Below are 21,996 nucleotides of genomic sequence, written 5' to 3'. Positions count from 1 at the left end.
ACTTGTATTTTTTTAAAACTTTATCCGCCTTCATGCTGTTTGAAAATCGTTCCTATGGGTTTGCAGATCAAAGGATCTAAAAAAAGTAAATGTTTGTCTTTGGTAGCTTCCTATTCTTGAAGAAAATGGAATAACTCACATAATATGTGTACGGCAAGATATCGAGGCAAACTTCATCAAGGCAAATTTCCAAGAGAAGTTTAGGTAAATCCTGTTTAAAATTCTAGTTCTTAAATAGTCATATTTAAAATATCTGTTGCTATTGTTTGCGTTATGTCGTGTTTTTACTATGACTTTCAGTAAGTTATCGAACCAAATGTGAATATCTGCAGGAGTGTTGTATTCTATGAGCTGCAAGAGGAAACATAGAAACATAAAAAAAATAGGTGCAGGAGTAGGCCATTCGGCCCTTCGAGCCTGCACCGCCATTCAATGAGTTCATGGCTGAACATGCAACTTCAGTACCCCATTCCTGCTTTCTCGCCATACCCCTTGATCCCCCTAGTAGTAAGGAGTACATCTAACTCCTTTTTGAATATATTTAGTGAATTGGCCTCAACAACTTTCTGTGGTAGAGAATTTCACAGGTTCACCACTCTCTGGGTGAAGAAGTTTCTCCTCATCTCGGTCCTAAATGGCTTACCCCTTATCCTTAGACTGTGACCCCTGGTTCTGGACTTCCCCAACATTGGGAACATTCATCCTGCATTTAACCTGTCTAAACCCGTCAGAATTTTAAAGGTTTCTATGAGATCCCCTCTCATTCTTCTGAACGCCAGTGAATACAAGCCCAGTTGATCCAGTCTGTCTTGATATGTCAGTCCCGCCATCCCGGGAATCAGTCTGGTGAACCTTCGCTGCACTCTCTCAATAGCAAGAATATCCTTCCTCAAGTTAGGAGACTAAAACTGTACACAATACTCCAGGTGTGGCCTCACCAAGGCCCTGTACAACTGTAGTAATATCTCCCTGCCCCTGTGCTCAAATCCCCTCGCTATGAAGGCCAACATGCTATTTGCTTTCTTAACCTGCATGCCAACCTCCAATGACACCCAGGTCTCGTTGCACCTCCCCTTTTCCTAATCTGTCACCATTCAGATAATAGTCTGTCTCTCTGTTTTTACCACCAAAGTGGATAACCTCACATTTATCCACATTATACTTCATCTGCCATGCATTTGCCCACTCACCTAACCTATCCAAGTCACTCTGCAGCCTCATAGCATCCTCCTCGCAGCTCACACTGCCACCCAACTTAGTGTCATCCGCAAATTTGGAGATACTACATTTAATCCCCTCGTCCAAATCATTAATGTACAATGTAAACAGGGGCCCCAGCACAGAACCTTGCGGTATCCCACTAGTCACTGCCTGCCACTCTGAAAAGTACCCATTTACTCCTACTCTCTGCTTCCTGTCTGCCAACCAGTTCTCAATCCACGTCAGCACACTACCCTCAATCCCATGTGCTTTAACTTTGCACATTAGTCTCTTGTGTGGGACCTTGTCGAAAGCCTTCTGAAAGTCCAAATACACCACATCAACTGATTTTCCCTTGTCCACTCTACTGGAAACATCCTCACAAAATTCCAGAAGATTTGTCAAGCATGATTTCCCTTTCACAAATCCATGCTGACTTGGACCTATCCTGTCACCTCTTTCTAAATGCGCTGCTAACACATCCTTAATAATTGATTCCATCATTTTACCCACTACCGATGTCAGGCTGACTGGTCTATAATTCCCTGTTTTCTCTCTCCTTTTTTAAAAAGTGGGGTTACATTGGCTACACTCCGCTCCATAAGAACTGATCCAGAGTCTATGGAATGTTGGAAAATGACTGTCGATGCATCTGCTATTTCCAAGGCCACCTCCTTAAATACTCTGGGATGCAGTCCATCAGGCCCTGGGGATTTCTCGACCTTCAATCCCATCAATTTCCCCAACACAATTTCCCGACTAATAAGAATTTCCCTCAGTTCCTCCTCCTTACTCGACCCTCTGACCCCTTTTATATCCGGAAGGTTGTTTGTGTCCTCCTTAGTGAGTACCGAACCAAAGTACTTGTTCGATTGGTCTGCCATTCCTTTGTTCCCCGTTATGACTTCCCCTGATTCTGACTGCAGGGGACCTACGTTTGTCTTTACTAACCTTTTTCTCTTTACATATCTATAGAAGCTTTTGCAGTCCGTCTTAATGTTCCCTGCAAGCTTCCTCTCGTACTCCATTTTCCCTGCTCTAATCAAACCCTTTGTCCTCCTCTGCTGAGTTCTAAATTTCTCCCAGTCCCGGGTTCACTGCTATTTCTGGCCAATTTGTATGCCATTTCCTTGGCTTTAATACTATCCATGATTTCCCTTGATAGCTGCGCTTGAGCCACCTTCCCTTTTTTATTTTTACGCCAGACAGGGATATACAATTGTTGTAGTTCATCCATGCGGTCTCTAACTATCTGCCTTAGTGATGACTCTCCCTACTTTTCTCCTCTCCAATGCTCTTCCCCCATTGGGAATGCATCTGTTTGATGCTTACTCATAGCAGTGAGGCAGATCAGAGGCACAAGCAGCTGTACTGCCATCCTGTAAGTACTACAATACAAATTGTAGCCCTCTGATGCAAGTCCTAACTAACCTGTTTTCCCAGCAGGCAACATTTTCCTAATCTCACAAGAGTCATCTGTGAGAGGGAAGGAAAGCTAAACAGGCTACCTTTACCACATTGGTGATGCTTGACGTGCAAGCTCAGAAAATGTCTCGACTAGACTGATCTATGTTCCCAATTGAGAACAATATGCATTCCTGGGATTTGCAGTGGTGAAAATACACTAAAAAGGGAACATATGTCCTGTAATTTGAAGTTTTCTCTGTTCTGCTTACAGGTATTTAATTTTGGATATTGCTGATAATCCAGTGGAAAATATAATACGATATTTCCCTGTGGTAGGTATTATCTGCAAATGTGAATCTTGATGAACCACATATTTCTTACTACCATGATGCATCACTTTTTTTAAATTCCAAATTATGTGAACCTATTTTCTATGGCATTGTCCCCTAAATTAAATTAAGAGTAGTGCTGAAAAAGGTAGCAACACAATTGTTTTAGGTTTCAAATGTCTTTGACGATGGTGTTACTTCATTGTTAATTTTGTGACTCTGCTGCTTGTTTGCTTGTCAGGATAACTGTAGTTTCAGAAGCTGGTTGCTTAAACTTTAAACTAACCCCCCCATCATAGGCAGTCCCTCGGAATCAGGAGTTCTTTGGTGGCTGAACAGTCCAATATGAGAGCCACAGACTCTGTCACGGGTGGGGCAGATAGTTGTTGAGGGAAGGGGTGGGTGGAACTGGTTTGCTGCACACTCTTTCCGCTGCCTGCGCTTGATTTCTGCATGCTCTTGAAAGGTATAATACTTAATACTGACTAGACTTGTGTATTCCAGTGAAATAGGGCAATGTTGTCAAAGTTGCCATATGTCTTGTGTCATAGATTTTAAAATACCATCAAGAATTAAAATGCCAAATATATGCAATATCATAAAAAGCACTATTTTGGTCCAGATTGTATGGGGGGAAAAATAATGGAAACTCACTGTGATCTATTGTATTTGGTGAGTATGTTGATTATGAGGAGATCCATCAAAAAGATAGATGTATTATGGTTCTTTTTAAGAAATAAAGCACTTTTTGTTGGATTTTTAAATAAGGGAATACACCTGACTTTTCCAGAAACCCACTGCTTTTCGCTTGTAGATAGATGTTTGCTTAAAGCCCCCCCCCCTGTTGGCATTGGCATCACCTGATGTAATACTAAATGATTATTTGACCCTGAAATGAGCTTCTGGCCACATATCCATGGCATAATTAAAACCGCTTATTTCCACCTCTAACATTGCCCGTCTCCGCCCCTGCCTCAGCTCATCTGCTGCTGAAACCCTCATCCATGCCTTTGTTACCTCTAGACTTGACTACTCCAACGCTCTCCTGACAGGCTTCCCATATTCTACCCTGCGATATCTTGAGATCATCCAAAACTCGGCAGCCCGTGTCCTAACTCGCACCAAGTCCCGCTCACCCATCACCCCTGTGTTCGTTGACCTACATTGACTCCTGTTAAGCAATGCCTGGATTTCAAAATTCTCACCCTTATTTACAAATCCCTCCATGGCCTCGCCCCTTCCTATCTCTGTAATCTCCTTCAGTCTTACAACCCCCCGAGATGTCTGCGCTCCTCAAATTCTGCCCTCTTGAGCATCCCTGATTATAATGGCTCAACCATTGGTGGCCGTGCCTTCAGCTGCCTGGGCCCTAAGCTCTGGAACTCTCTCCCTAAACCTCTCTACCTCCCTTTCCTCCTTCAAGACATTCTTTAAAACTTATCTCTCATCTGCTGTAATTTCTTCTTATGTGGCTCGGTGCCAAATTTATTTTTGTCTTGTAACACTCCTGTGGAGCACCATGGGACATTTTACTACATTAAAGGCACTCTATAAATACAAGTTGTTGTTGCTGTTGATGCAAATAAACAAATACTTGCATTTGTATAGTGCCTTTCATGACCCCAGGACATCCCAAAGCGCTTTACAACCAATGATGTACTTTTAAAGTGTAATGACTATTTTAATGTAGGAAACGTGGCAGTTAATTTGTACACAGCAAAATCCTACAAAGACCAATGTGATAATGACCAGATAATCTGTTTTTGTTTTGTTGATTTGAGGGATTAATATTGGCCAAGACACCAGGAATAACTCCCCTGCCCTTCTTCCAAATAGGGTCTTTTACGTCCACCTGAGAGAGCAGACGGGGAATCGATTTAATGTCCCATCCGAAAGATGGCACTTCTGACAGCAGCACTCCCTCAAACTTGGGCCTGCAAGTGTGTTTTGCACTTGCCCAGCTCCCCACCCATCTGAACCCAACTGGGTTTAAAGACAACCCCTTGATGTCTGCTATTTGAGACAGCTGGATTTAGTATTATCCTCCAGAGGCAGAAGTCAAGTACAGTATTTGCAACACTTTATGCCAATTTTCTCCTGTGTTTCTACACAGCCCAGGGAGTCAGATCTGGAACCTTCTGGTCTGCATGGGCCAGTGCCACACTGCGTGGTACATTATTTTAACTTTTTATATCCTGTCAGACTTGATATTTGTACCTGTTTGGACCCGAATATTCTGGAGATGAGGGGGTTAACTTATGAAGATAGGTTGAGTAGGTTGGGCCTATACTCATTGGAGTTCAGAAGTATGAGAGGTGATCTTATCGAACATATAAGATAATGAGGGGGCTCGACAAGGTGGATGCAGAGAGGATATTTCCACTCATAGGGGAAACTAAAACTAGGGGACATAGGGCCCAACATTGGCCATGACTCACATCAATTTTTTTGGAGTAAGTTGTTTTTTCTGGCGTAAGTTAAAACATGCCATTTTCCCCCAAAATTTGCTCCAGAGTAAGTCAGTTAGGTACGATTTTTTTTTAGGTCAGTTTCTATTTTCAAAAGGCATTCCCAGACACTTACAACAGTTTTGGAGATTTATGCCACTTTGGCCAGCAAAAACTTACTCCAAATCCACTTAGGTGTCAGCGTATGTGGGCCGGATGCCGTCTCGGGGTGCGGAGGGGGGGTAGAGGGTAGCCAGAGAAAGAGAGATGCTGGCCTCTATACAACTGGGGGGGTGGGGGGGGGGAGGAAAGAGGAGGGTTTATTTTTAGGAGCTGTTCCTGTGTTATATTCATTGAACATGATTCATTTTTAATGTAAAATATATTTTATTCAAAGCTTTGCAATGTACTTCACTTTAGTGTAATAAAAATATTCTTGTATCAACATTGACTCTTTTAGATCACGTAAACGTTAAGATCACTTATAAACTTGTACCGTTACATAACTTACAAAAAACATCCAATGTGAGAACAGTTAGAACAGTGAGTGAAGTGACATAAACAATAAAAACAAAAACAACAGCAGCAAAGAAAGGCTGCACCCATCTCTCATCCCCCTTGGATCCTGCGCTTGATCTTGGGCTCGTCACGACCCCTGCCCACATGCGGTGGCGCAGTGTTTCTGGGGTGCACACCAAGATTCTTCTTTCTAACATTTCGGCCATTGGGCACCTCTTGAGGGTGGGGGGGGGTGTCAACGTCACGTGGCAAGTTGGAGGGCCCAGACAGCAAGCTGGAGGGCGCGGCCTCGGCCTGTTCAGAGCTTGATGCGGGGATTGGAGTGGGAGTGGCAGTTGATTCTGTCAATGGACGTGTTCCCTTATTGCAGCAGCTAACTCAGACATTCCCTCCCTCATGGCATTGGTCATTGCAACTGTCGTCCTTTCCACTACCTCTGACATTCCATCCCTCATGGCCACCATTCCTTCACTGATGTTCGCGGACATAGTTCCCATTTCCCGTGCCATTACTGTTACTTCTCCCGACAGTCCCACTATCTCCTCACTCACCCCAGTTATGGTGTCCAGGAGTGATCGGGTAAGCTCAACGCTCTCCCCACCCAAGGCCATCATCTGAACCACATCTGTTGCATCCTGCATCTCAGGAGAGTGTGGTCCATCCCCTTCCCCTCCCCCTGGATCTGGCTCGCGGCATCCCACTGGGAGACGCAGGCTGGGACCTTGGGACCCTGGGTGTTCCCTGCTGATTTGCACCACCACCACCACCACTGGGACCTGCAACCTCGGACGGTGGGGCCACGGGTTTGCGATGCTGCAGCACAACACCACCACCACCACCACTGGGACCTGCAACCTCGCACGGTGGGAAACCATAGAATGTCGAACCACTAATCATGGAAGAGCCTGGCAAGTGAGATATGTTGACCTCCACAAGATTCAGTAGAACACTCTGTCATCGAACCCCTCCCACATCCACTCAAAGTGCCCCGCACGCCCATATTGTTCTGGAGGGTTGCTCTCCTCTTCAGGCTTGTCCACGTCTGAATCTTGATTTGGATCATAAGGAGAATTGTCCTCCAGTTCTGCAACATATAACAGGACAGTGAAATGGGTGGCATGGGTAGGCTCACACATAGCAGGCCAGGCAGCAGGTTGATTTGAAGGGCCACGATGAATTTTCATGACTTACCCACTCCCTCACGTGTGGGCCCAGCTTGTGCAGTACTGATGGTTTTTCTCCAGGCAGGACCCATCAAAGCAGCGACCCTCTCTTCCAAGGGTGTCAGTGGGCGCAGATTTGCCAGTCCCCCTCCTGTTCTAGTTATTTCCCTTTTGTTGTGGGCCTGTTTCTTCTGCAAAGATGAAAATGCAACTTTTTAGCGAGGTTGTCTTTCTGCTGGGTGGGACATATACAGCTGGTCACATTTACAATTGAAATTACATTGAATAAATGGAAATATTACTTACACTAACTACTTGACCAAGGTCCTGCCACTTTTATTTACACTGCCTTCCAGATCTCTTGTTCACCAATCCGCAGAATTCTTCTGCAACTTTGTTCCAGCGTTTCTTCATCTCTTTGGGTGGCACTTTTGTGTGACCTCTGCTGGTATCCAGGTGCTGCCATCTGTTCTCAATAACAGTAACTAGTGACTCGACTTCATCATGCAAGAAATTCTTTGTTCTTGGTGGACGTTGCTGCATTATTGCTGCAACTGCTCGGAGACACTAACAGCACTTTTGCAATGCTCTGACACTCTTTTCCACTGCACTTAGTCAAACTGCGATTTTTCAAAACACAGTCCTCTGAGACACTTAACAGCACTTTTGCAGTGATCCCAAACACTTTTTCCAGGCATGCAACAGTTAATTTCAGGCAGGTTACTGCAGCTTGCATTAAGCACACCAGCTATTTCGATTGAGAGTTCTCCTGGCAGGCAAATAATTACAACTGCGATCTACTTTAAAAATGGCCGAGTGCCAACTTTTGCCTCTATTGCGCATGTTGGGTCGGCACCACTGCGCAGGTGCTGGCAGTGTTTTCGGCGCTGGCGTTTGGCTCCGCCCCCCCACTTCAGCATGCACGCCACGGCAGGACTCCGGGGACTGTGAACAGCGGCGAGGATGGGGCTTTTTTTTTCCAGCGCGCAAAGTCGGCGCGCTTCAGATCAGTGCGCCGAAAAAACGGCTTGGGCAATGTTGGGCCCCATAGTCTCAGAATAAGGGGCCGCCCATTTAAAACTGAGATGAGGAGGAATTTCTTCTCTGAGGGTTGTAGATCTATGGAATTCTCTGCCCCAGAGCTGTGGAAGGTGGAGATGGACAGATTTTTGAACGATTAGGGAATAAAGGGTTATGGGGACCAGGCAGGGAAGTGGAGCTGAATCCATGATCAGATCAGTCATGATCTGATTAAATGGAGGAGCAGGCTCGAGGGGACAGGTTTCCTACTCCTGCTCCTAATTGTTACGTTCTTATGAATATAAGCATATTCTCAATCACAGAACAATAGAATTTTAATGATTGCGCTTGGCGGAGTGTACCTGTAATAATGGGTTATGTGACAAAATATATACTGTAACTTTATTTTTGTTACCTCTTTTCAGACTAAAGAGTTCATCGATGGTTGCTTGGAAAATGGAGGTAAAGATCTGATTTAGATTAGATAGTTTTCCTTTCATATATTTTGAAGAAACGGCCATGGTGATTGTTAGATCTCTTAATTTCCAATGAAATACGAACTCCGATTGTAGTTTTAACTTTTTAATCTTGGCAGAGAGCAATAACAAGTTCTTGGCTTTAAGCCAGGTCTTTGTTCTTCTGGGACCACATGGTCAAAATGGCTGTACTTATACCTGGATCAATTTACAGAAAAGAACTCGCCTTCTTTGACCTTATTGGCTCAATTAATAGTCTTTTAACCTTTTAATTGGCTCACTACCCAAAGGTCCTAAAATGTCAAGTTGATTGATGCCTTAATGCAACATGCTACCACTCACGTAGCATCTCTGACTTCTTGTCTGTGAATTTTCACAGCCTGTCTAAATGCAGCCTGTTTGAATTCTCTATCAGTGATGTACCCTGGCTGCTTTGCTTTTTCAGGAAAGGTTCTTTTACATGGAAATGCAGGTATTTCTCGAAGGTAGGAACATGATTTACTTTTGGAGTTATAATCTCTTTTTTTTTTTCTTTCGCTTCTCTTTAAAGGAAACTTACTTATGTTTTCCCTTCTCCAGTGCAGCCTTGGTGATAGCGTATATTATGGAAACATTTGGTGTTAAGTATAGGTAAGGAAAGTTTATGATGTTGAATGCCTTATATTTATTTGTCACTGATTATTTTCAAGTCCAGTTCAAGATTGAAGTTGAAGGGTTTCATAAGAATATAGATGGTAAACGGCATTGAAAAGGTAAATGTAGAAAATTATTTTGAATTAAATTGTAGGACTAGAACACACAAGTTCAAACTAGTAAAAGGCAACTTAGGGCTGATGTCAATAAGTTCTTCACGCACACACTGATCAATACATGGATTGGAATTCTGACTAGAGTAGTGGAGGTGAAAACCCTTTTAGTCATTTAAGAACCAATTGGATGCTGCAGTAAGATGGACTTCAAGGTCTTTCTGGATGGATGAACTAAAATGGGCCAAATGGCCTAACTCATGCGTGTGATATGACCGTGGTCGCGTAATAAGAGCAATGACAATTTGGTTATGTAGTCTCATTAGAAACAAAATAATTCCAGTGCCCAGTTTATTATATTTGATAAATTACAGAAGCTGGTTGGTATTTACAACGACTGCAGTTGTTCCATGTGAATATACTCAAGTCTAGGTCACTGTCACTTTACATTCTTCACTGAATTAATTTGAGTTTTCGAGGGAAAAAAGTACAATTGCAATAAATAGTGTTACAACTACATATTTAAACAGCTTAAAAAAAAATCAAATTCACACTGTCCTGTTTACTGGATTGGAAAATCTCCTTCCTGCTTACCACTTTCACTGGGGTAGTTAGACATCATCATCATAGACAGTCCTTGGAATCGAGGAAGACTTGCTTCCACTCTTAAAATGAGTTCTTGGGTGGGTGAACAGTCCAATACGAGAGCCACAGTCCCTGTCACAGGTGGGACAGATAGTCGTTGAGGGAAGGGGTGGATGGGACTGGTTTGCCGCACGCTCTTTTTGCTGCCTGCGCTTGATTTCTGCATGCTCTCGGCGTTGAGAGTCGAGGTGCTCAACGCCCTCCCGGACGCACTTCCTCCACTTGGGGCAGTCTTTGGCCAGGGACTCCCAGGTGTCAGTGAGGATGTTGCACTTTATCAGGGAGGCTTTGAGGGTGTAATAGAAACATAGAAGTTCATAGCACAGGAATAGGCCATTTAGCTATTGTGTCTGTACCAGCTCCTTGATAAAAGCAGTCCAAAATTAATCCCACTGTTGTTTCTCCCTGTAGCTATGTATCTCTCTCTCTCCAAAATGTATGTAATGTTCCCTTAAAAGATGTAGTGGACTCAGCCTCAACCACTCGCTATGGTAAAGCAATCATTTTCCCTTATACAAAGGTTTGCGACCGGGTTTTGGCCACAATTTGACCCTCTGCGGTGAAAACCCCATCGCAAAGCCCAAGCGGGATCCTCGGGTACCTGTTTGTGGCAGCGTTTCCAAGTACCGCCAGGAAGAGGAGCGCCGAGGTGCAATGGCTCTGATTGCGTTTGCGTCCAAGTTTCGGCACTCTCCCAACCCATACACCGCGCCCAGAATAGCGACAGCTCAAACCTGTAGGTGCAGCCCTGTCAGCAGCGGTAAGCATGAAAACCTGCAAAAAAAGGTAAGTTTTTATTCTTTAATTTTTTCGCAGTGATTACTTAGGTAAGGGTCTTGTAAATGTTTTTTGGAATTTTTTTCCCCCCCCCCACCTCCCAAGGCCCCTCTCGCAGCGGTCCCGGACTAAAGTTGATGAAACTCGCGTTTTGTGTCGCAAATATTTGTGCAACGCCTCCCTTACCGAGACGTAAAGGCTGAAAGTTTGGCCTGAAAACGGTAGTGCAGCGAAAACAGTAAGTTCCACGTATCGCTACCGTTTTCACCGAAAAACCCTGAAAGCCAAAATCCGGCCCCATACGTCAATGTTTCTAACATTTGTGGTGACTCACCTATTCAAATGTTTTCTGAAAATTCACAGGTATCACATCTACATTTATTGCATTCCCTTTTCTATCCAGTGGGCCACTTCCTTCAGAAATCTGTTAACTTTATTAAACACAACTTTTAAATAGGTTACAAGAAAGGGGATTCCCCACACAGTGAGCTCATCATCATAGGCAGTCCTTCGAAACGAGGATCGAGGATGACTTGCTTTCATACCAAAAAGGGATGAGTTCACAGGTGTTTCAATGAAGGACCTAATATTCCAGATCCCGAACTACATTTTGAAGGGTGGAAGATGCCTGTGTGTGGATTTTTTTAACGTGTGGTGGCCGTTGCACACCAGCCACCACACGGGCTTGACAGAGCTAGGTCTTGGTCCAGTGGCAAGGATTACCACTGTAACAAGATAATCCTTACCACAGTGCGATCAATGGCATATAAGATAAAGCTATGTATTTCTCCATGGAGAGCAGAAAAGTTGTCTGGTGAATAACTGTTCTGAAGTATATAAATCAGTTACAAAATCACCAATGGCTAGGAGCAGTTCACTTGCCTAATCTTTTATCGAAGGAATGGTTGGGAAAGAAGTAGGTGGGGGATGAACAAGTAAAATACTTTTTTTGAAAGATCTTCATGTTCTACATTGTTCCTTCATTTCTTTAGGGATGCCTTTACATATGTTCAGGAAAGGAGATTTTGTATTAATCCAAATGCTGGATTTGTCCATCAGTTGCAGGTAATTGGTTGGCTTTTCTTATTAATTATCATAAAATACTAATTTATGTTACAAATATAAAATTTATGTTGAACATTTTTCATTGTTTTGAGACAAGTATCATATATAGATATGTTAGACTTAAAATGAATGGTGATAAAAATTATTATATTTCATGTAGTTTAGGAATTAGTTCATTTTAAAAGATATCCACTTTGCAAACCACAAAAATTAGCTTTTCCCAGCTGATAGAGAACAGACCTATTGCTCTGTAACAGGTAACCAGAAGATGTAACTAAGGACGTTTGGCTACTAGCTTCCATTCTGTACTTTGCTTGTGTTGTTTATTAGGAACTTGCCTTGTGAGTAATTGTTGGCAAGCTAAGCACTTCATTGCACATATGTTGATGTACCGACTTACAGTTTATCCACCTTCCCAATTAAGAATATTTCCAGACTTAAAGAATTGTAGTTGATGTGATTGGATAAAGTGACTCATCTTCATTAAGGGAAATTACATAGAAACAATATGATCCAGAATTTGCTGGAGCAGAGCATCTCCTGGCCTGCTCTGTTAGACTTGCTCCTGCACCTTCAGCTCAAAATATTTAAGCCCAGAGTTGTTGGAAGTGCGAGCTGATAATAGGGCAACAGGGCATTTGGGACCTTGGTGAATAACAGGCAAAACAGTGTATCTCCTTAATTAATTAGATTTATGGATTGATAAATAAACAGGAAGGACTGAGAAGACGGGTAAATTAGAATGGGTGGTTTCAGTATTAAATCAGGTACAGAAAGAGAAATAGAGAGGGAAAGAAAGATTGGATTGAGAGAAAAAAAGAGACAAAGGAAAAGTAAGAGAAAATATTAAAATTTGACATTTTAAAAAATCTCCAACAATTCATAACCTGAAGGAATGAGACTCTACACTTGTAATTGTTCACTTTCTAGGCAAGAGAGGTTGATTGGCAATTATCATACATCATATCATTAAAAAGATACTCGCACTGTTAATTGTGAGTGTTAACTTTCTGTGGTGAGTTTAATAGGCAATTAATGTGCAAATGCAGCAACTTCATGAAACCCAATTGTTGTTGGGTGAAATGCTGTGTTTGTGAAGCTAATGGCAAATCGTCCAGTAACTTGTGGTAATTTGCAATTCACGGGGTATCTCTTCCTTGCCACAAGTTGCTGACTGATTTCCACATTAATGACGTCTTGCATCACTCATTATTTTTCAGCAAATCTGGGCCATATGTGAATGAGGCCATAAGTTCTTCTAGATAAATATTTTTTTTTAATTCAAAAAAACTAACACAAAAACTGTTCCATAAATAGGAGTATGAAGCCATTTATTTAGCAAAATTGACAATAAAGATGATGTCACCACTCCAGCTGGGCAGATCAGTTTCTGCACAAGGTTAGTAATTGTTGAAAATGATTATGCTTACTAAGATTTATTTTGTGCTATGTAATGCTATTGGTGTATATTAAATTATGTTTGCCTAATGCAGCATTCTGGAATAGGCTGCAATCCACACCTTGGTGCAAATGGTTATGTTTATATATTTTTTTTAAATCCTTTTGAGGCATTGAAAAATTGCATTTAATTGATTAAGAATGTCGGAGCCTGAAAATAAGCAGCTAGGAATTGCAGATGCTGGAGTGTAATTGGAAAATTAACATTACGTTTTCCTGAAACTTGAGTAAATAAAGTTTGTTAATTCAGATTTGATATAAAGGGTCAATATTATGGCTGCTCCAATCAGGGAGGAGCCTGGGGAGGGAACAGGGCAAGCAGCTGTGGCAACACTTTTCAGAATAGTTCTTTAGTTCTTTTCTGTATTTTCAGAGAGTGGGTAGCACTCTCGCCGCTGAGTTAGAAGGTTGTGGGTTCAAGTCCCACTCCAGAGGCTTGAGCACAAAAATCTAGGTTGGCACTCCAGTGCAGTGCTGAGGGAGCGCTGCACTGTCAGAGGTGTCATCTTTCGAATGAGATGTAAAACTGAGGCCCCATCTGCTCTCTCAGGTGGATGTAAAAGATCCTTTGGCACTACTTCAAAGAAGAACGGGGGAGTTCTGGCCAATGTTTATCCCTTAACCAACATAACAAAAACACATTATCTGGTCATTATCACATTGTTGTTTGTGGGAGCTTGCTGTGCGCAATGGGCTACCACGTTTCCTATATTATACCAGTGACTACACTTCAAAATTACTTCATTAGCTGTAAAGCGCTTTGGAGCATCCTGAGGTCGCTATATAAATGCAATTAACGATTTAGATGAAGGAATTGAGTATAATATCTCCAAGTTTGCGGATGACACTAAACTGGGTGGTGGTGTGAGCTGTGAGGAGGATGCTAAGAGGCTGCAGGGTGACTTGGACAGGTTAGGTGAGTGGGCAAATGCATGACAGATGCAGTATAATGTGGATAAATGTGAGGTTATCCATTTTAGGGGCAAAAACACGAAGGCAGAATATTATCTGGATGGGGGCAGATTAGGAAAAGGGGAGGTGCAATGAGACCTGGGTGTCATGGTTCATCAGTCACTGAAAGTGGGCATGCAGGTACAGCAGGCGGTGAAGAAGGCACATGGTAATATGTTGGCCTTCATAACTAGGGGATTTGAGTATAGGAGCAGGGAGGTCTTACTGCAATTGTACAGGGCCTTAGTGAGGCCTCACCTGGAATATTGTGTACAGTTTTGGTCTCCTAATCTGAGGAAGGACGTTCTTGCCATTGAGGGAGTGCAGCGAAGGTTCACCAGACTGATTCCAGGGATGGCTGGACTATCTTATGAGGAGAGACTGGATCAACTGGGCCCTTATACACTGGAGTTTAGAAGGATGAGAGGGGATCTCATAGAAACGTATAAGATTCTGACGGGACTGGACAAGTTAGATGCGGGAAGAATGTTCCCGATGTTGGGGAAGTCCAGAACCAGGGGACATAGTCTTAGGATAAGGGGTAGGCCATTTAGGACTGAGATGAGGATAAACTTCTTCACTCAGAGTTGTTAACCTATGGAATTCCCTGCTGCAGAGAGTTGTTGATGCCAGTTCATTGGATATATTCAGGAGGGAATTGGATATGGCCCTTACGGCTAAGGGGATCAAGGGGTATGGAGAGAAAGCAGGAAAGGGGTACTGAGGGAATGATCAGCCATGACCTTATTGAATGGCGGTGCAGGCTAGAAGGGCCAAATGGCCTACTCCTGCACCTATTTTCTGTGTTTCTATGCAAGTCTTTTTTCTTTTCAAAGCAAAAGAAACAGAACAAATTTAGGCTGACAATGTGGAAATTAAAGAGAATTTAGTCTCCTTTAATATATTGTTGGCATATTGCCCATGATCGTTCCTTTCTGTGCCTTGTAGAAGCTTTCCTTGGCATTAAAATGTTCCTTCGGTGAGCTGCAATCAGTTCTGACTATGTTCCTTAAGTGCAAAGGACAGGGCAGTTTACTGTACTTGGGAGCAAATGGCCCTCTGTACATTCCCTCTGATTCCTGGAGTATGGCTGCAAAATTAAGCATGAAGCTGTAATTTTAATCATCTCATTCTGGCTGTGAAATTATTAGTTCCCAAATATTCTTGTGTTGAATAGTGCTAATCCCATCTTGCTGTTCTTTGGGAGGGCCATGTTATCCCACTATTAGATTAGATTCTTCATTCAAAGTGCACAGGTTTCTGTTTTACTGTTTAGGTTTAATTTCCTTCCAATACCAAAGGGCCTCTTTCTGTAGTGGATACTTGGATTTCCAGGAACCTTCCATGATTAAAGCATATATAATGCAAAGTAGAAGTTGTTAATCATTTGGAGTTCATCCTGGAACCAGTACTTACTGAACTTAGTTTTGAAATGAAGCACCAATATTGTTCATTTAGAGCTACTGCAATGCTCCAGGTTTCTTCTTAGAAGAGCTCGATGAAAATCCTCTTGTATCCTGGTTTATGAAAGAAATATGAGAATGAAGTCTTGCTTAATTTGCTTCATTTCCTCTTTGGCATTTAAACTTGGCACTCCATACCCTGCCTTTGAGCTAAATCTTCCACAACATTTTATCATTGTAAACTACTTTCCTGGTAGCTCTGATTTCCGTTAGAAGGTCCACGTATCTCAGTTGCTAGTCGTCAAACAACCAGTCTTGTTGTGGTGCAATTACTGAGCTGTTTTAAGAACTATTTTCAGATTCTGTTTTATGGATGGTGAAACATATATGATCTGTGTGTAAATGCAACACAATCTTTTCCTTTTTTTAATTGTTGTCAGGATGTGGGGGACACTGGAAAGGCCGCATTTATCACCCATTCCTAGTTGCCCCGAGAAGGTGGTGGGCCTTCTCCTTTAACTGCTGCAGTCCTTCTGGTGATGGTTTTCCCAAAATGGTGTTAGGTAGGGAATTTCCTAGTTCTCAATGGCTGTTGTTTTCTGCAGACCATGTATATCTGGCATGGCCAGCTCAACACAAAGATTAGAAAAATGTTTGCTTGAATATATTCTGGATTTGTATCACTTGTGGATAGTAAATTTTCAGATAATGTCAGTTGCTCTACTGCAACCAAGCATTATTGCATGGGTGTATCAGCCAACTATTTAGTTGGGGCCTTGTATGGTTGCAAGTATTTTGTCTAGGCTCAGTCACCTGGAATTTCTGTGGGGGTTCTTCCAGTTGCCCACCGTAACATCAGTGGAAACTCCAGAGAAATGGTGCACAATCCAGAGAACCCTGTGAATATCCTAGCCCCTTAAGATTTTCCCCTTCTCTAAGATGCTACTGAGTCAAACATCTGTGGTACATGAATGATGCTGTAATAATGGATTTACTTACTTATAGAGTAGTTTTTTTTTGAATGCACATATCCTTCATATCAAGATCCTACCCAGTTAACCCTTGAAACCTTTGAGTCTAAGTAACTGTTGCTTCCTCTGGAAAATTGCTGATTTGTCAGCCTACTGGAACTGTTTTTTACAAAATGGGGAAAAAAATCATTAGCAAATCATTGACATCAAAAACCTGGTAATGACATCCTCTTCCCTGTCATCAGTCTGAACATGCTTGTATATGATATCCCTAAAGGTGACACTACAAGCTGGAAAATCTTTCAATATCCTCACTGTGCCCACACAGCAAACCGAAACATCCCAGCGGAGAGGCAAATGGCCTTCTGTGTTGTCATTTCTGTATGGACGCATTTTGCTTCCCTTTCTGTGCTATGATTAGCAATGTGATAAATTCTCAAGTCTGTTTGCAATACTTCTCATGCTTTCATTTCATGTTTTCAAGATTTTCTCAAAATTAAAGCACTGTAGAGATTTTAGCTGGGCTTTCACTTTGGCATACAGCAATTCTTATTGCTTTAATGCCTATCATTGTAATATGTCAATATACAAAGTATTCTGTGTTTCTCTTGCATTAGATTAGACCTTTTGCAGAGGTGCAACAATAGATCCAATACAGTAATGAACAACGTAACTGGGTGGTTGATCAACACCAAAATGGATTTTGTTTGAAATATCTTGCGTGTTGCTTTGGCTCAGCTTCCCGTCACCGGCTAAAATGACGAATTGGGGTCAGTGCAGCACCAAGAGGCAGATGGGGTGCTCCAATTGTTAGCCAACACCCATGACAAAAATCTATTATTGGAACACTACAATAAATGGGCTACCACCTGTGAAGAAAGTCTTCCTATGCGAGTGTAGTTTCTGGAGAGTATTCGTCCTTTTTTTTTCTCATTCATGGGATGTAGGCAGCGCTGGGCAAGGCTAGCATTTATTCCCATCCCTAATTGCACTTAAGGTGGCGGTGAGCTACCTTCTTGAACTGCTGCAGTCCACATGGTAAAGGCACTCCCGCAGTGCTGCTAGCTGGAGAGTAAACGGACTTTGACCCAGAGATGATGAAGGAACGGCAATATAATTCCAAGTCAGCTTGGTGTGTGACTTGGGAGGGGAACTTTGGGATGGTGGTATTCCCATGTACCTGCTGCCCTTGTCCATCTAGATGGCTCTCATCAAAGTTAGAAATCACATCCTTTGTGACTGTGATAAAGGCAAACTATCACTCCTCCTCCTTCTTGACTTGTCTGCAGTCTTTGACACTGATGTGTGTATCGTCCCAGTACCTTAAATGTATTGTAAGTACTATGCCACACCACAGAGGACGCTGCGGTGGGAAACCCTGGTAGTACCTGTAACAAGGGCTATATAAGGCTGACCACCACACCTGGGAGGCACTCTGGAGCTGAACAATAAAGGACGAAGGTCACAGCAGTTAGACTTACACCAGACCGTGTGGAGTCAGTGATTTGTGTGCTACATACACCACATTGGCAACGAGGAAGCAGACGAACTCCACGCACCCATGGCCACTCTGGGCTCGCTAAAGGATTTTACCGTGGGCAGTGATTGGGAGGCCTTTACGGAAGGGCTCGAGTACTACTTCACAGCAAATGACCTGACGGAGGACACATACGCAATGAGAGAGAAGCGTAAGGCGATATTGCTCTCTAGTTGTGGAGATGAGGTTTACTGTCTCGTCAGGAATTTGCTGGCACCTGGGAGCGCCAGGGACAAGTCATACGAGGAGCTGACTGAACTCATTCGTGACCAGTTGAAACCGAAGGAGAGCATCCTCACGGCCAGATACAAATTTTACCATCACTGCAGATCTGAAGGCCAGGATGTCGCCAAATATGCTGCGGACCTCAGGAGACTTGCGGCGCCGTGTGATTTTGGGGCACACCTTGACGAGGCTTTGCGGGACGATTTCGTTATGGGGATTGGCCACGAGGGCCTCCTTCACAAGCTGCTGGCCACGGAACCCACAGTCACTCTGACAAAGGCCATCGCCACCAGCCGGGCATCTATGACCTCGACTTGCAGCACCAAGCAAATGATTCACACAATCTCGAACCCGGCAGGCACTGTCCACAGGATAGCGCCCACCATGGACAAAACTGCAAAACGTGGCTCTGCCCAGGCAGAGAGCACGGACCTCGGGATCCTGGAGCTCAGTCCGCCGAGGGGGGCCAATCAAGCAGCACCATGCTGGCGTTGTGGAGGAAGCCATGGGGCTCACCGGTGCAGGTTTGCGGAGTATACGTGCAATACCTGCCACGTTAAAGGCCACCTTCAGCGTATGTGTAAAAGAAATCGGACTCGCCACGTGGCTGAGGAGATGGGGGATGATCCACTGTTCAGCGAGGAGCAGGTAGAAGAAGATGAGGTGCTTGGACTGTATACGTGCACTGACGATTCGCCCCCAGTGATAAGTGAAGTAAAAATCAACGGAGTCCCAGTGAGTATGGAAGTGGGCTCGGGCTCGGGTCCGTCGTTGATGAGTCGGAGAACTTTTGATAAACTGTGGATTAACCCAGCCGCACGACCCAAGCTGGTCCCGGTCACGGCGAAGCTGCGTACCTACACCAGGGAACTAATACCTGTTCTCGGCAGAGCGATGGTGCAGGTATCCCACGGGGACGAGATGCACGCTTTACCTTTGTGGGTCGTTGCAGGCGATGGGCCGACACTCCTCGGCCGGAGGTGGATGGGGAAGGTCCGGGGGAGCTGGGAAGACTTCATTCCTCCACAGGCTGCTGCTCCCCGGGGTGCTGCCGTGCCCCGGGTCCCCAAAGAGCAACGCCGACCGAGCTGGAGCTGCAGCCTCAATCCACCCACAGGCAAGTCCCAGCCCCGGACCTCACACAGAGACCCTGCAGCCTTAATCCCCACAGGCAAGCAGCCCTGCACAGAGGGGCCTAGTGGGGGGGGTGGTGAGCGGGCGGGGTGCCAAGGGATCCAGGGGCCGGCGGTTCAGAAGGGCCCCACAGAGGAAGAGGCCATTGGGCGGGCCCCGCCGAGGAGCTGGTAGCGTCGGGCGGCGGCAGCCATGGCAGCTGCGGGGGACGCGGCAAGTGCGGCCGCTGGAGAGGCCACAGCAGCCGCAGGAGAGGCGGCAAGTCAGGTGGCAGCAGAGGGGAGCGGAGGGCATTCGGAGCGGCGGAGAAGAAGATGGCGGCGGCATCGTGTCGGAGCTGCAGAGCATCAAAGATGGCGGCGCCCAAAGAGAAGCCTCGTGGAATCCTCCTGCATCAAAGGTGGCGCCTTAAAGAGGAAATGCACCCGGGAGTCTTAAAAGGGCCTTACAAAGAGGTGGTCCCCACAAAGGACTTCTGTTTGGCAGAGCGAGTCTAAAATGAGCTATGTTAATGTGAGAGTGAATTTATAATAAGAATTACTTTTTTTATGCTGAATGGCCACTGTATTTGTGTAAAATAATGGATGAAGTACAATTTAATGATAACGGCTAACAAGGAAATCAAGGATCCGCTACCAGTCAATAACCAGTTAATGTACTATACCAACGCACTGTCTATGCCCACCTGCCTTCCATTGGGCAAGTGCGATGTTATGTAATGATGTGTATCGTTGTCATGCGTCCAGGTGGGTGGGTGGGGGGGGGGGGGAGGGAGAAGGTGATATGTAATGATGTGTGTATCGTTGTCCTGCGTCCAGGTGGGTGGGTGGGGGGGGGAGGGAGAAGGTGATGTTATGTAATGATGTGTATATCGTCCCAGTACCTTAAATGTATTGTAAGTACTATGCCACACCACAGAGGGCGCTGCGGTGGGAAACCCTGATAGTACCTGTAACAAGGGCTATATAAGGCTGACCACCACACCTGGGAGGCACTCTGGAGCTGAACAATAAAGGACGAAGGTCACAGCAGTTAGACTTACACCAGACCGTATGGAGTCAGTGATTTGTGTGCTGCATACACCACAGACACGGTCGACCACTCCATTCTTATCTATCTAATCATAGCCAGAGAATCACCTGCAGCAGCTTCTCTTCCCACTCCCACATTGTTACCTCTGGTGTACCCCAAGGATCTATCCTTGGTCCCCCTCTTATTTCTCATCTACATGTTGCCCCTTGGCAACATCATCCAAAAATACAGCATCAGTTTCCACATGTACGCTGATGACACCCAGCTCTACCTCACTACCACTTCTCTCAACCCCTCACGTTCTCTAAATTGTCAGACTGCTGGTCCGGCATCCAGCTCTGGATGAACAGAAATTTTCTCCAATTAAATATTGGGAAAACCGAAGCCAATGCTTTTGGTCCCCGTCACAAACTCCGTTGCCTAGCTACTGATTCCATCCCTCTCTCCAACTTCTGTCTGAGGCTGAACCAGACTGTTTGCAACCTTGGTGTCATACGACCCTGAAATGAGCTTTTGATCACACATCTGCCTATTTCCACCTTCATAACCTTGCCCCTCTCTGCCCTTGCCTCAGCTCATCCGCTGCTGAAACCCTCATCCATGCCTTTGTTACTTCTAGACCTGACTATTCCAACGCACTCCTGGCTGGCCTCCCACATAGAAGCATAGAAAATAGGTGCAGGAGTAGGCCATTCGGCCCTTCGAGCCTGCACCGCCATTTAATGAGTTCATGGCTGAACATGCAACCTCAGTACCCCATTCCTGCTTTCTCGCCATACCCCTTGTTCCCCCTAGTAGTAAGGACTATATCTAACTCCTTTTTGAATATATTTAGTGAATTGGCCTCAACAACTTTCTGTGGTAGAGAATTCCACAGGTTCACCACTCTCTGGGTGAAGAAGTTTCTCCTCATCTCAGTCCTAAATGGCTTACCCCTTATCCTTAGACTGTGACCCCTGGTTCTGGACTTCCCCAACATTGGGAACATTCTTCCTGCATCTAACCTGTCTAAACCCGTCAGAATTTTAAAGGTTTCTATGAGATCCCCTCTCATTCTTCTGAACTCCAGTGAATACAAGCCCAGTTGATCCAGTCTTTCTTGATGTGTCAGTCCCGCCATCCCGGGAATCAGTCTGGTGAACCTTCGCTGCACTCCCTCAATAGCAAGAATGTCCTTCCTCAAGTTAGGAGACCAAAACTGTACACAATACTCCAGGTGTGGCCTCACCAAGCCCCTGTACAACTGTAGTAACACCTCCCTGCCCCTGTACTCAAATCCCCTTTGAGGTAAATTTGAGGTGATCCAAAACTCGGCTGCCCGTGTTCAAACTCGCACTAAGTCCCGTTCATCCATCACCCCTGTGCTCGCTGACATACATTGGTTCCTGGTTAAGCAACGCCTCGATTTCAAAATTCTCATCCTTATTTTCAAATCACCCCATGGCCCCACCCCTCCCCATCTCTGTGTAATCTCCTTCAGCCCACAACACT

The 21,996-nt window shown here is 44.5% G+C and overlaps 1 protein-coding gene across 3 annotated transcripts in view; it reads left to right on the top strand.

Annotated features, from left to right (window-relative positions):
- styx (serine/threonine/tyrosine interacting protein) overlaps nt 1-21,996 on the top strand; it is a 41,421-nt gene that overhangs the window by 17,345 nt on the left and 2,080 nt on the right. The window contains exons 4-11 of one of the 3 annotated variants that reach the window (XM_070879204.1): nt 107-204; nt 2,879-2,939; nt 8,511-8,547; nt 8,941-9,046; nt 9,141-9,191; nt 11,722-11,794; nt 13,112-13,193; nt 16,047-16,169. In XM_070879204.1, the coding sequence (XP_070735305.1) occupies nt 107-204; nt 2,879-2,939; nt 8,511-8,547; nt 8,941-9,046; nt 9,141-9,191; nt 11,722-11,794; nt 13,112-13,193; nt 16,047-16,169 (631 nt within the window). The remainder of the gene's footprint in view (nt 1-106; nt 205-2,878; nt 2,940-8,510; nt 8,548-8,940; nt 9,047-9,140; nt 9,192-11,721; nt 11,795-13,111; nt 13,194-16,046; nt 16,170-21,996) is intronic. The other 2 variants (XM_070879205.1, XM_070879206.1) reach the window with 2 other exon arrangements.

The sequence above is a fragment of the Pristiophorus japonicus genome, chromosome 4 (genome assembly GCF_044704955.1).
Source record: "Pristiophorus japonicus isolate sPriJap1 chromosome 4, sPriJap1.hap1, whole genome shotgun sequence".
NCBI classification, from domain to species: domain Eukaryota; kingdom Metazoa; phylum Chordata; class Chondrichthyes; family Pristiophoridae; genus Pristiophorus; species Pristiophorus japonicus.
Note: the sequence above shows the minus strand (reverse complement) of the source record. Positions and strands in the feature narration are given on the sequence as shown.